The 14,305-nt window shown below is 53.6% G+C and overlaps 1 protein-coding gene across 1 annotated transcript in view; it reads right to left on the bottom strand.

Moving 5' to 3' along the window:
* Nucleotides 1-231: 231 nt before the first annotated feature.
* Nucleotides 232-14,305, bottom strand: part of NOS2 (nitric oxide synthase 2) — a 37,218-nt gene continuing 23,144 nt past the window's right edge. Inside the window, exons 13-26 of the mRNA XM_047080747.1 lie at nucleotides 13,913-14,057; nucleotides 13,079-13,183; nucleotides 11,869-11,918; nucleotides 11,300-11,474; nucleotides 10,403-10,535; nucleotides 9,331-9,409; nucleotides 8,373-8,554; nucleotides 6,108-6,271; nucleotides 4,925-5,132; nucleotides 3,063-3,150; nucleotides 2,487-2,608; nucleotides 2,029-2,177; nucleotides 924-1,118; nucleotides 232-351 (exon numbers count right to left, since the gene is read on the bottom strand). Coding sequence (XP_046936703.1) covers nucleotides 232-351; nucleotides 924-1,118; nucleotides 2,029-2,177; nucleotides 2,487-2,608; nucleotides 3,063-3,150; nucleotides 4,925-5,132; nucleotides 6,108-6,271; nucleotides 8,373-8,554; nucleotides 9,331-9,409; nucleotides 10,403-10,535; nucleotides 11,300-11,474; nucleotides 11,869-11,918; nucleotides 13,079-13,183; nucleotides 13,913-14,057 — 1,915 coding nt within the window. The remainder of the gene's footprint in view (nucleotides 352-923; nucleotides 1,119-2,028; nucleotides 2,178-2,486; nucleotides 2,609-3,062; nucleotides 3,151-4,924; nucleotides 5,133-6,107; nucleotides 6,272-8,372; nucleotides 8,555-9,330; nucleotides 9,410-10,402; nucleotides 10,536-11,299; nucleotides 11,475-11,868; nucleotides 11,919-13,078; nucleotides 13,184-13,912; nucleotides 14,058-14,305) is intronic.

Here is a 14,305-nt window from a genome sequence, read left to right as displayed (position 1 = left end):
CCAGGAAGCCCCAACTCTCCATTATCCGGGAAGGGTGGGCTCAAGGGAGACCAGAGGTTCCACTCGGTCCAGGCTGCTAGCCGGCAGCAGGTCAAGTATAGGGTTTGGCGGGGAAGGAGCTGGGGAACTAAGACGTGAGGCTCCGGGCTATGATTTCCTTTCATCTCTCCGGGCCCTGTGACCTCAGATAATCGGGAGTTGACTCCATCATTAAGTTCTGTGGCAGCGACTTTAACTTGTCCCGTGGGCCGCTGGAACTCTGGTATCGCTGGGCTGCCTTGCTGCCCCATCCTTTTTCACCTCGTAGGGAAATACAGCACCAAAGATGTCTTCATGATAGCGCTTCTGGCTCTTTAAGGGAAACCAGGCCAGCGTGTCAGCTCTGCTGGTCCAGCCGCCTCCCATTCATCAAGTCCAGGCTAGGACGAGCCCCTGGGGCTCCCCTGGCTTCCTTACCACACATACACTCATGAGCCATCTGCCTTCACAACTGCCATGCTTAGGGCACACTTGAATCCCACTTAGGCTCTACCTCCCATCAGCACCTGCGCTGGTGTGAACCACCCAACCCGCTGTCCCAGCCTGCCTCGTTCTTGTCCCACAAGACGCTCCGGGAAATGTGGGCTCTGAGATAGACACGTTTGGGAAATGCTGCATCCTTTCTCTCCTTGAGGAGTCACGACACACAGCACATTAGCGGCCCTGAGAAGTCTTGTCATAAAGCAACGTGTTGCCTTTGTCTAACTGAGCAACCAGACCAGGATGCGCGGCCAGGCCTTTTAACAGCCCATCTCGCTCTGACCTCCAGTCACCTCTAGGATTCTTTTGAGGTGCAGGACTGTTCTGAGCCTGACTCTCCTAGTCCTGATTCCCTTGCCCGTGTCCTTGATCTGCACCCCTGACCCACACACCAGCCACCTTACCTTAAGTTGGAAGAAATAGTCCTCCACCTGCTCCTCGCTCAGGCTCAGCTTGGCGGCCAGCAGGTGCTTCAGGGTTTGGGCCACATCCCGGGCCATACGCACATCCCCACAGACATAAAGGTGGCCTTGCTCCTCATGGAGCACGCGGAGCACCTCGCTGGCCAGCTGCTGCCTCAGGATGTCTTGAACATAGACCTGAAACCAGAGGACGTGGTGGGTCCAGGCCCCTGCTTCTGGGGGTGAAGCGTGCAGTCAGGCCTGCTGGCCAGGGGGAGGCAGTGAGGGGACATGCTGGGCTGCAGGGTGAGGACCCGCCCAGCCGGGACCTTGCCTAGGGATCAGGCTCAGGATAAGGAGGTACCCTGGCATCCCGCCCAGCTCTGGCCTGGGCTGGGGCCAGAGAGGAATGTTGACCCCTCAGCCCTGCCCTCAAGAAGCTGACAATTCAGTGAGGCTCCTGCATTTACTTTGAATTCACCATGCTTCAGAGAGGCATCTATCAAGCCACTTCCCCTGCCTGGGCTCTGAGGCCCACCTGCCTACACCCCAGTAAAGGGAGCCTCTCAGTGCAGAGTTCACGGAATCCCCATTGTAATTCAGAGCAGGGCACAGAACCCTGGGCTCCCCAGTTATACAGAAACCTAGGAGTCTCTGCTCTCGTTCCACACAAGATGCCCAGTGACCCTAGCACTGGACACAGAGCACCGTGGCTAGAACAAATTCACAGGGGCTGAGGCAAGGGTCTGTCCCGACTCCCCAGGGCGGCAGAGACCATCACCAGGGCGTGGTGTTTGGGCATAAAGCCAGCCCGGACCACTTCTTCCAAGGCAGCTGTGTATCTGAAGGGAGCACTTTTAGTCAGCTGGGCACTGGGTCTAACCTACCAGGTGACCTGCTTTGTCCTGAATGTCCCGGGGACCCTCTCTTCTCCTGACAGACTGAACATGATAGCTTCACAGCATCGCTTTGATGGTTGTGTAACCGCCTCCCTTTTAGAGCTGAGACGAAGGCTCCAAGAGCAAGGGGCTCCTCGCGGGGAGCCGCGGCACCCACCAGACTGTGCTTTTAATGTCCCACCCACTGCATGGGCAGCTGCCGCATTTACCTTGGGCTGGCCAGGCAGGCGAGAGTAGGCTGTGTGAACCTCATGCAGCACCCCCTTCTGGGCCATCTCCAACATCTCCTCCCGATAGAGGTGGTCCTCATCCGGGCGGCGGCACCCGAACACCAGGGTCATGCGGCTGCCCTGGAGCCCTGTGAGACCCAGCAGGCTCCAGTTACCAGGGTGGCCACCAGAGGGCCCGTGGAGCCCGGCAACCGACCTGAATTCTCATTTCACGCCCACAGCTATCCTAGCTAGTATTATCCCCACTTTACAGATGAGGCAAATGAGGCCCAGGGAATTCAGATCACTTGTCCACACAGGCTGAGGCAAATGGGAGAAGGGCAAGGAAATGTCTGTGGGCGGTGGCACAACTCTCCAGTCACTGCCGCCCTACTCCTGGAGAGATGCCAGGTCACCTGGTGTCCCCTCCCCACCTGCCGGAAACCCTCTAACTGTACCTTTGTGCTCGGCATCATGGAACCGCTGCTGCCAGAAGCTGCGGAAGGGGGCGATGCCTGTGCCGGGCCCAATGAGGATGCAAGGTTGGGAGGGGTCCTCAGGGAGCTGGAAGCCGCCGGCACTAAAGGGGACAGATCAAGAGGCCCAGTCCTCAGACACCCTGAGATGGATGCACACACTGGACAGGGGCTGGGGAACTGGGGGTGCAGCTGGGGGCGGTGGTGTTGTGAGGGTGGAGGAGACAATGAGCTCAAATGTGATTTCCCAAGTCCTGTAGGCTGCCTCATTTCCCCTGCCCTGGCACACCATCTCCTCGCCCCGGGCTCCTTTTGAAAAAGGCCTGAAACTCATTGTTCTCTGGATCCCCACCCCGACTGCTGTCATCTCTGTCTCTGCTGGAGGTCTGGCTACGCTCTATTGCCAGGGATAGAATGGAGAGGGCCAGGGGGACCCCAATGCCTTCTTCATGGGCCATGGGGCCCAGCATGGTACCTAAGTCCCAGATCATTCCCCTTCAAACCAGAACTCCCAGGGGCCAGTGGTCCCACCAGGGACAGAGTGGAGGGCCTGTTTACCTTCTCACAAAGCAGGGTACTGGGTCTTGGGGCTTCAGGCTGCTGAGCCATGTGCTGCAGACGCCGTGGTGCAAGGGACCTTGGCCATCTGCAAGGACAACACAGACATGACCAACATCATTCCCCACGCCCTAGGGGTGAATTGTCCCAGAGGCTCTTCCCACACCAACGAGCCTCCTGGAAGTGTCCGCTGAGGCACTCTGTGGGCTTTAGTGAGGGGGCAGTTCTCCGGGTCCTGCGGTCTGCCCTCTATGCAGCCAGAGCTGGGGAAAACTGAAACGCACTTAGAGAGTTTGCAAGACTCTCCCCTTTGTCACTGCAGAAAGAGTCTCAGAGAAGGAAAGTGACTTGTGCAAGGTCACTCAGGTAGCAGTAAAATGAGGCCACAGCTCAGGTTCCCCGACTCCTACTCCAATGCTCCTTCCAAGAGTTTCTCCAGGGACCCTCCCAGCCCATCACTCAGCTCCGATGATATAGCACAAAGTGGCCCTGCAGGGTGGCCACAGTCACTGCCCCACAGTGTCTTCATGAGGTAAACCCCTTGCTGGTAGGAACCCTGGGTGATGACAGCCCCCTGAGCATTCTGGTCTGCTGTGATATCTCACTGTCTCCCCAAGCGGCCCCTCCTGGGCCTGCGGAAACCCCTACTTTCTCTGGTTTACATTCCCTTCCCAAAGGCCCAGCATTTAAAGCTATCCCAACCAACTTGAAAAGTCCCTTTTTTCCTCTGGATGGAATCTTGCTCTCACAAGGTGTCCCCACCTCCCCTCTCCCTGCCTGGGGACTGAGACTTGGCCTGTGTAGATGTTCTCGAACAGAGCAGACAGAGTCTCTGCCCAGTGTTTAGAAACCATGTGACTATGCTTTTTACCTGGCTTTACCAACCCAGGCAAATGCTCAGTTACAGGGTACAGTTTACCCAGCACAGAGGCCCAAGTCCAAGTAGACAAGGTTTTGGACCTTCCAGTCTATGTTAGCCCATCCTCTACCCTCTGCCCTCAGAGCACCCTGCATAATGACAACGGTCCATCACTATGAGTCTCTCTCCACTGCCCCCTCTAGATGGGACGCTCCATGAGGGAAGAAGCTACGTGTTGTGTTTCCACATCCACCACCATGCCAAGCATAGATGGATATGAAATAACCATCGCTGAATAAGTGAATGACTGAGTGAACAATCAAGGCATAATCACCCCTGTACCCAGGCTAGACTATCAGGAAATGAAGAATCACTGGGAAGTATTGGGTGCTTTCTACATTTGATCTCATTAAGTTGTCCCAACAGTAGTAGGGCAGTAGAGCGAAGAAGGGAAGACTCAGCAGTCAGACTGCTTGGGTTCGAACCTCAGTTCTCTATTTGCTAACAGTATGACTTTGTGGCTTAACCTCTCTGTGCCTCAGTTTCCTCACCTGTAAAATGCAAACAGTCCCCATCTCGTACGGTTACCAATAATACATATACAAAAGGGTGAGCTCAGTGCCTGGTTCGTAGTAATCTCTCCCACACACCTCCTATTGCTATTAACACTCTGGGAGGTAGAGTTTTTTGAAAGTTTACTTATTTTGAGAGACAGCGAAAGCATGAGTGGGGAGAGGCAGAGAGAGAGAGAGAGAGAGAGAAGGAGGGAGAGAGAATCCTAAACAGGCTCCACGCCGGCACCTTAATGTCGGGCTTGAACCCACGAACTGTGAGATCATGACCTGAGCCGAAATCAAGAGCTAGATGCTCAACTGACTGAGCCACCCAGGCTCCCCTGGGGAGTGGGTTTTTAACTGCCGAGGAGACCACAGTTCAGAGATGTTGAACGACTGCCCAGTAAACAGCAGAGCTGGACTGCTCCAAAGCCCCTGCCCAGCCTTACCTCGGGTCCGGTAGGTGAGCACAGCCACAGTGAGGTGGACCTCCGTGGGTGCACAGGCCCTGGAGGAGCTGATGGAGTAGTACCGGGGTTTCAGAATAGGCAGCTGGGAGAGCAGGAAGCCAGCAGACACCCGCAGGGATGGGAACTCCTCCAGTACCTCCAGGAATGTGGGGCTATTGGTGAACTTCCATTTGTTGTACTCTGAGGGCTGAAAGCCAAGGGCAGTGTGAGTGACTTCTGGCACTTGCCCCACCCGGAGGCAGAAGGCTGTCACAATCCAGCATTCATTCATTCATTCATTCACACCCTCAACAAACATTTCCAAGTGCCAGGTGCTGTCCAGGGTGCTGAGACTACCAAGCTGGAGAGAAAATCGTTCCTTCCTGGAAGAACTCAGGTCAGTGAGTAGCATTAACCTGATTTGTGTGCTTAGAACTCCACCGTTGGCTCCTGGTGGGCAGGAGTCAAATTTTTATTGTAATCTAACTGTGGACAGAGCTCTGGAATCATACACACCTGGGTTCAAATCTTGACTGGACGCCCTTACCAGCTGTGGGATCTTGTCCCAATCACTTAACCTTTGTGAAACGAGGATGGCATCATCTATTTCATGGGGATATCGAGAGACTTAAATGCAAGAACATGTGCCAAGTTAGTACAGTGCAGTGGAGGTGGTGGGAATCAAGATAATTAGCGATAAACATGATGGTAATAATGCCATCCAGTGCCTTTGCAAAGGCATGGGCCTAGAAAGTTGTCAGTGAGTTAATGCATCCACTCAACTACCCGTTACTGTGTCTATTTATCCATTCATCCTCACCATCCATCCTCCAGCACTACCTAAGTTTCAGGCTTATTCCAGGTTTTGGGAATATACAAAGCCAAGACAATAATGGCTCCCCTTTTCTAGCCTCTTATCTTATCTTATCTTATCTTATCTTATCTTATCTTATCTTAACTTATCTCAGGTAGTGTCCTGCAGACACTAAGAAAAATTAAGATCACTCAAAGCAACTGTGTCCTAGTGATGGGATGGAGGGGATACAGACTTCACACCAGCTTTTGACAAGTCTCACTCTGGGAAGCTAGGTAGGATTTCCCCTTGGAGGTTAAACACTAGCTCTGGGTTCTGGCTCCCCTCATCCGCCCTGCCCTTCCTTCACCCACCAGCCCCAACCTTCACCTGGCACAGGATCTCCAGCCTCTGCCTCTCTGCCTCTTCTGTGGCCAGCTGTGCCAATTTGCGGAGCAGCAGCTGGGTTGGGGGGGTGGTGATATCCAGGAAGTAGGTGAGGGCCTGGCTGAGCGAGCACGGGGGCAGCCGCTTGTCTCTGACCCAGTAGCTTCCTGGATAGGGAAAGAAGGAGTCAGGATGGCAAAAAAGGCCCCATTTAGGTTTCCTGAAGGGTGATGAGGCCTCTGGGGAAAACACCCTCCACCCTTCAGCTGCAGGGAGAGAAGACACTGAATTTCTGCCTTCAGGAACAGCAGAAGTGCTCACATGCCCAATTCACATGCAAGGAAGTGGTGCTCAGAGTTAGGGCTGCCATGGGAGGCTGACCAACAGCTCTCTAAAGGGTATCCAAGTTAGCACAATCCTGAAAACTTAACTATGCACCAGAGTTCAGCCCCTCTCTGGTTCAGATCTGTACTTTAGCAAAACAACCATAGGTGAACTACAGACTCACAGTAACTAAATTCACCAAAGACTGATGTACACCCCTAAGGCCAGTTATGCATTTACAGAAAAGCCCATGACTTCAGTCCCCTGGGGCTATACCAAGAGGTACTGGGTGAGCAGCAAATCAAAGTAAAGTGGCAAGTCCCAAGGAGTCCCAAGAGGCAGTATGCAGGGCCGTCATAGTGTGGACCCTGGAGCCAGTACACATGGGTTCAAACTCTGGCTCCCCACTTACTAGCGAGGTGACTGAACACAACCTTGGGTTCTGTCTCTATAAAACGAATGCAATAACAAAACCTGTCTCGCTGGATTTGTATGACCATTGAATGGTATAGTGTACGTGTAATAGTATGGTGTTGGGCACATACATGTTCAATAAATATTAGGTAAAAATATTCGTACTATGTTATTTTATCTAGACCCAAGGCCTGAAGAACCACACATCTGTCTTCCTGCATCACAAGACATTCTCCTGGACAGTGGGGGACAATGCCACACTTTGCTTCTCTGACCCTCCTTTTCCTATTGTGGCCACTCTCTTTAGGGGCACACATTCTTTGGAGGTCTGATTGTCACTCAGGCCAGAGGGCCACTCCTATGGGCTAGGAGGCTTGCAAGTATTGATTTCATTAGTTTATCTCTCCTAGTGCCTGTCCCCCACCCCGTGCTGTGCTGACCACACAGACTGGGCCTCACCCTAGCAGGGGAAGGGGGTGCTCCCGACCCTCCCTAGGACAGCGTCCTCTCCCAGGTGAGGATGACCAGGAGGAGACTCACTCTCCCTGCCACCCACAGTCTGCCGCTGCCCATCATCCGAATAAGGTGGGGATAAGTGAGGCCTTCGATGGGTAAGCAGTGTGAAAGCAGGATGCCATGAACATGCAAGGAGGTTATGAACTTTGGGATCCAGGGACACTCTCAGGGCACATTAAACTCCTTCTCTGAGCTCTGGACAGATGTTCACAGCCTGTAGGGAATGGACATCCCTCTGCTTCTACATTTATTCGGTGCCAGGAACTGTGGTGAAGGGGGCATTTGCACCTAATCATCTGGTCTTACTACAACCTTACAAGGACAGCTCCTTTGTCTTCATTTTAGAGACAAGAAATAAAGCCTCGAGAGGTTAACTCCTATGCCCAAGGTCACATAGCTAGGAAGTGATGGATCAGGGACTTGAACCTTCAAAGCGCAGCATTTTTACACTGTTCCCACATTTCTCCATTACGTCATCAGGCAAACTGCACACACATGTCTACTGTGGGGACTGAAGAGACAGGGCATGTAAAATGCTGGCATCTAGTAATTACCCAACAAATGCCAGCTGCTACTGTTATGATGAGGATGAGGATGAGGATGATGACGGTGATGAATATTCTTGCCTATCTGCCTCCTGTACTCGGTAGTGAGCTTTCTGAATGCAGACATTGAGCCTCATTCATTTTTGTAGCCCAGGGCCTGCCTGGTATATAGATGTGACCGGTTGAAATCTCAACGGAAAAATAAATGAATCCATCAATGAACAAAAAAAGTGGCTGGGTGAGCAAAAGAACGAAGGGAAAAAGACTCCCCAGTCTCTGGGGTTGGACAGCTAGTCCCAAAGAAGCGTCCCTTCCATTGGCAAAGCTGCACGGGTATGGGCTTGGGCGGCCCACCCACTCAGCAGGGAGGACAGGGTTAACTGCCCACAGCACGGGCGTGGGACCAGCCCATCAGCAGAGTCAGGGAGGTTGCTAGGGGGATGCTGGGGCCACCGTGCAGAGGGCTCACCGCTCTCGCTGAGGGTCTCCAGGTGCACAGGTTGGTGGGGCGCAGGGCCGTCCACCACTCGCTCCAAGATGCCTTTTACCAGAGCCAGCTGGTTGCCTGGGAAAACCCCGAGATGCTCTCCAGGCAGGTAGCTCAGCCGGTGGCTGTCCTCACAGGAGAGCTCCACCAGGAGGGTGGTGCGGCTGGAAAAGGGAAAGAGAAGCCTCTGGTGACGCCACCAGGATTTCCTCCAGAGGTCCTGACGGCCGGGCCAGCTTCCCTAGGAAATGTGCCCTTCTTTCATTTTCCTGCCCAGTTCCATGAGCATGGGTCACCCACATCCCCTGAGGCTGGGGTGCTCAGGAGGGCCTGGGGCTTCTCTGTGGGGAGAGGGTGGGCTGCACCCTCCCCACATGACAGTCCTGAGCCACACAGGCTTGACCACACCCTCCGCCTAAAGAATGCATCCCCTTGGGAGATAGTCAGCATTAGGAAAAAAATCCTTCTTGTCCCCAGCACAAATCTGGTTCTTATCGGAACAAAGCCTAGTTTTCCTAATGAATGGGGAGGGGGAGGGAGGACAGCACAGACAACCTACAAGGGAATCCAGAATACTCGTTTCTCCTGGCAGGGAAATGTCCTTCCCTGCCAAAAGTTTTCCTGAAAGTTCTTAAGAAAGAGCCAAATGGTTTGAGTTTCTCTTGCCCTCCACCTTTGGTGAAAGGGTTTAGTGACAAAGGACAGGTTGGTAGAGCAGGTGCCTAGTTGTCAAGCTGGGAAACTGGCCCATGGTTAATGGAGACCAGACCTAGAGGTGATGGAGGTCACAGGCGTTACCGGTCAAGCTGGTCCCGACAAAGTCATCGTTGCTATTACCAGCGGACGCTTCTCTCCTTTCAAAGACTGACTTGCTCTGGTCTTCCCTTCATTAAATTAAATTTGTGGGTCATCACTCAAGCAGGAATGCAGTCTCCCTTACCTGGATTTCGCACTCTGGAGATTCCGCTGTGATTTGAGCCTCATGGTGAACACGTTCTTGGCGTGCATACTGCTGAGGGCTGTGGGGGACAGAGAGGAAAAAATGGCAAAGTGTCTCTTAAGTGTTGGTGGGGGCAGCCTCCATGTATTTGAGTCAGTTATCCCTGGACACTACCCTTGGGGTGTCCCGCTGTGATGGCAGGGGGGTTTTCTGTCCTTTCTTTTTCCCTGCTGTTTCTGAATCACAAATAAAGACCCTTGGTTTGACAGAGGGTAGCTGTGCTCCTAAGCGCTGGGAAATGCATGAGGTGCCCAAAGGTGGGGATTTCTAGGCCATCCCCATAGCCTGGTATCTGCAGGAGAGCATAGCTGAAGCCAGGGGTGTCCTAAACATGCAGGAACCTACAGGGCTACTGTACTCATGGTACAAGAAAAGAGGAATCATGGAGGCACAGCGTCAAGAAGGCACCATCGAGAGTTCACAGACGGCAGCCTGGGACTGCTTCTACAAGATGTGGTTTTTAATACTTGGCTGCTGTCAGAACTGGACGGCTGGGGCTCAGATCCCAGCCTGGCCACATGCTAGCAACTTGCTTCACCTCCCCAAACTTCAGTGTCTTTGTGCCCGTCGTATTTTGTTTTTTAAGTCACCTCCACACCTAACATGGGGCTCGAACTCACAACCCAGAGATCAAGCATCAGATGCCCTACCAACTGAGCCAGCCAGGAGCCCTGGTCTTTGTGCCCTTCTTACAAGATGAGTGTCAGGGTCACTTAGAGTGGCCTGGGTGAGAAGCCCAGCACAGTGCCTGGCACACAGGAGGCCCTCAGTTGGCGCTGGCTCCCCTTTCTGTCACCCTCCCAGGGCTTCCTCCTGGAACAGGCTTCCTCAGAGATGAAGCAAGCTCTCCAGTCCTGCACCCCAGCAGGCTCTCGGCTGCAACAAGAGGGAGAGGCCTGGAATCCCTAGGCCAGCTGCCTCCGTTCAGAGGGTCCTAGTGGTCTCCTCGAGCACAGACTCCAGCGTCAGAGACCGCCATCCCAGCAGGAAGGGCCGCAAGCCCAGCAGGTACCTTTGTTGAGGTCCAGAGGCTGTGAGTCCCGCACGAGCCTGAAGTGGTGAGGGTCCCAGGTCACATTGGAGGTGTAGAGCTTGGGGATCTGAACGCGATGCTTGCCTCGCACATCGAACGTCTCACAGGCTGCCTGGAAGAAGATGGGGCAGACCATCATCATGGTCCTCCTCTTCGACATCGTCACCACCATCGGGGCCACCATTTTGTAGGTCCTTACAGATCAGTTAAGTGCTTCCAATAATTACTAAGTACACGGATCTGACTGGGCTGCTGTGTGCACTCGAAGAGGCAGCCAGGCTTGGCACGTAGTTGCTATTGTTTTCATATTCTCCTCATGCCCACACCATGAGATTTGATTACCCCCATGTTCCTGGTGTGGGGTCACATGGAGGCGGCGTGGGCCTGGGAACCAGGTGCTCTAAGTGCCACCGCTGGGTGAAACACTGTTCGAATGTGGAGTTCTCTAAAATCGGGGGGGGAGGGGGGTGCGGCAACAGGCAGCAAAGCCCTACTGAGATTCTGACACAGGTCCAGAGGACTCAACCACATCGTCCCTGTCCCCAGGCTCTCTGTGGCTGGGAGACTGAAACAAGACAAAGTCGTCAAGAGGTGACCTGAATAATTAGAGGGGGAAAGATCTTAAACCGAAGCTCCCCAAGGGCAGGGGGGTGTCTCAGCCATCTTCCCCCATCTGGGGGCACATGCTTAAAGTGGAGTTCTGAGGGGTAGAGGGAAAGCAGCAGTGACCTGAGCCTTCAGGCCACACCTAGGACCATGCCTACACGACCAGGCAGGAGTCACGCCATCCAGGATGGCCGGCGTGAGGTGTCCTGGACACGAGTGGGCTGTGGCATCCCTGTCCGGGCCAGGGGGCAGCTCCAGCTAAGAACTGACCTTGAAGGTTTGCACGGCCCAGCTGCGGAAGGCTTCCTCCTGTCCACTGAGCTCGTCCCCTTCCCCTGTTGGGGCAAGCTGAGAGGCCCCCAGATGGGACAGCTTCTGGTCGATGTCATGAGCAAAGGCACAGAACTGAGGGTACATGCTGGAGCCGAGGCCAAACACGGCATACCTGCCCAAAGAGGACACACACGTGGAGACTGGGGTGAGCCCAGCCACGCAAGCATCAAGTAGCATTAGTGGCCCCGTAAGGCCAGCCTCAGACACTCCCCCCGCAGCTGGGCACAGGACCGGCCAGCACACGCCCCCTTCTGGTCTTCCGTAGCTCCCAAGCCTTGTCACCAACTCCTGTGGCCAATCCCATGCTTGAGGGACCTATGAGAGGCAGACCTATGAGAGGGACTTGGTTTCCCTGACTTGACCCTCGACATATACTGAGGACAAGGATCTCTCTGTGCCTGGATATCTTGGAGAAGACCCCCTTATACACAACCAGTTTCCTCCCTGGCACCCAGACTCTAGGTTCATAAGGTAGGGCTTGGACAAGTGGGTGGGAAAAGCCTTACCTGAACTTGTTGGTAAGCTCTTTCAGCACGAAGAGGGATTTTTTCAGTTTCTAGAAAGAGAAAGAACCACAGACTTCTCAGGATGAGATTAGTATAAGTACTGGCCACATCTGGCCACATGTGGTTCAAGATCCACAAATGGAAGTGTGGGGCCAGCTGGCTGGGGCTCAGGGACAAGTTCAGTCTTAGCAACTCATGTGGGCTTGACCCTTGGTGGGGGACCTAGAACAGCCCAGCCCCATCCAGCTCTGGTAGAGGAGGACCCCCCTTATAGCACGGCATCTCCAGAGGGTCTCCTCATGGGGCACGAGCCTCTCTTCCTTTTTGGAACCTGGTAATAATGACAACCAGTCCCATACTCTCTAAGATTACCCTGATTTCCAAGGGACTGAAGATTATTTTAGGCAGAATGTGACCCAGCAGCAATGGCGTCAAATCACATGGTAAGAAAGTACTCTTTTCTGTAAATTTAAAAAAATTATTCTTGTTTCAGTTACTATTCTTATCTTTATGAAAACCAGGGAGTGTCTTCGCTTGGGGCTATGGGAGCCCGAAGACCTCTAATCTTTGCCTACTACTCATTGTAAAAAACAAAGCAAGCCACGGTCAGGCAACAGTACCCAGTTAAAGTTCAAGAACTTTGTTTGGCTTTCATTGGGTTTACTTTTTGTTGGCCTTCCATTCGTGGGAGTGATATAAAGTTTCCTTTAAACATGAATTTTTGAGGGGCGTCAGGGTGGCCCAGTAGGTTAGGCGTCTGATTTCAGCTCAGGTCACAATCTCACGGTTCATGAGTTTAAGCCCCGCAGCGGGCTCTGGGCTGACCGCTCAGAGCCTGGAGCCCGCTTCAGATTCTGTACGTATGTCTGTCTCTCTCTCTCTGCCCCTCCCCTGTGTTCTCTCTCTCTCTCTCTCAAAAATAAGTAAATAAACATTTTAAAAAATTAGCATGAATTTTTTAGTTTAAAAAGGTGGGTCAATTTACTTAAAAGTATAGATCATGTCACAGGAAAGGCGTCACATACATATGGTGACAATTATAAAGGACGCAGGCAAATGGCTGGCACTCGGGCAGCCCACAGGGATCCAAGCGCTCACTTCCAAGCGCCCTCCTTAGGACATGCTGAATCTCCCAGATCCTTTCCCTGTCCCTCTCAGACCCTAACCCGTCCCCCCCCGCCCCCAGACCACCGGGACCTGGGCCACCCACCTCTCCGTTGCCGGGGGAGTCTCCGTTCCCAAACGTGCTGGTCACCACCAGTAGTAGCTGCTCTTCCTCCAGGTTGCTCAGCCCGTACTGGTCCATGCAGAGAATCTGCGCGGCACCAAGGGTGGACATGAGCCCTCAGTTCCCGGGCTGCGGCCTTCCGCGCCGTCCCCGGAAGCCCTGTGCCTCCCTTCCCCCTCCCAGGAGCCCCCTGCGTCACCTGTCCCCCTACCCCGCCTACTCCCAGCACAGGCACGGCACAGAGGAGGGGAATGCTTCACGAATGGCCGTCGAATAAACCTGCATGAACACATCGCTCCCCATCCTCCTCCCCCCGCTCAAGCCCCACGGCCAACACTTCAGCGAATCTCAGGTGAAATGTGTCACAACCTCGCTGTTCTACCCAGGGCCCAGCCCACCTGATGCAGGAGGCTTCCAATGAAGGATGAACTCCAACACTGAGGGAATGAGGGAGTCCCCCTGTGGGGTTGTTTCATTCGTCTGCATCTTATTCATCCTTTGCCCCCTCGCCTTGAGCACTACAGCCCATAGTGAAGGTGTTGAGTGACTAAAGTTCATCTACAGCAGCTCGTGGATTTTGACACTTGCATTAGGAAAGTGTTTCTCAAACTGTGTTCCCTGGAACACCATGAAAATTCTATTTGCTGTGTAAGTTTGGGAGCCCTTGGACACCAATCTGTCCTATCACAGATTTACAATGTGCATCAGCACCCCCAAGGCTCTGGGACATTCAGGAGCAGAGTAACTGTTTTAACTTTTACCAACTTGTCTGCACACAGGCAGAGAAGGAGGCATGCGTCCCGCTGAGTTGCTCACCTTGGGGTTGAAGGCACAGCTGAACAAGGCCCCTAGGTCCCGGGCCAGTGTTTCTGACTTTCCTGTCTCCGTCGCAAAGAGGATTGTGGCTCTCACTCGGGACGCCATGGTCTTGCGCATCAGCATGGAGGCGAAGAGCACAGCTCTGTGTAGACAGACAGACAGACAGACACTGTGCTGACTCACCCTTCCAGAGGAACGCACGGGTCATAGAGAATGGAAGAGGGACAGTGTCTAAAGGGTGGCAGTTTGTGGGAAAAGAACTCATGTTTCTTACCAGGTATCGACCTTGACTCCCGGCCCTTCTCCTCCCCTCACCCACTCAACCCATGACTCAGCCCCGTGGGAAAACAGAGGACAGGGAAGGTTGGGACGATGGTGGCAGGCGGTCCC

This window comes from Lynx rufus, unplaced genomic scaffold (genome assembly GCF_022079265.1).
Source record: "Lynx rufus isolate CCGP_SWC_20201006 ecotype Redwood Valley unplaced genomic scaffold, mLynRuf1.p SCAF_18, whole genome shotgun sequence".
Classification (NCBI taxonomy): Eukaryota; Metazoa; Chordata; class Mammalia; order Carnivora; family Felidae; genus Lynx; species Lynx rufus.
This window is presented reverse-complemented; position numbering and strand designations above follow the sequence as displayed.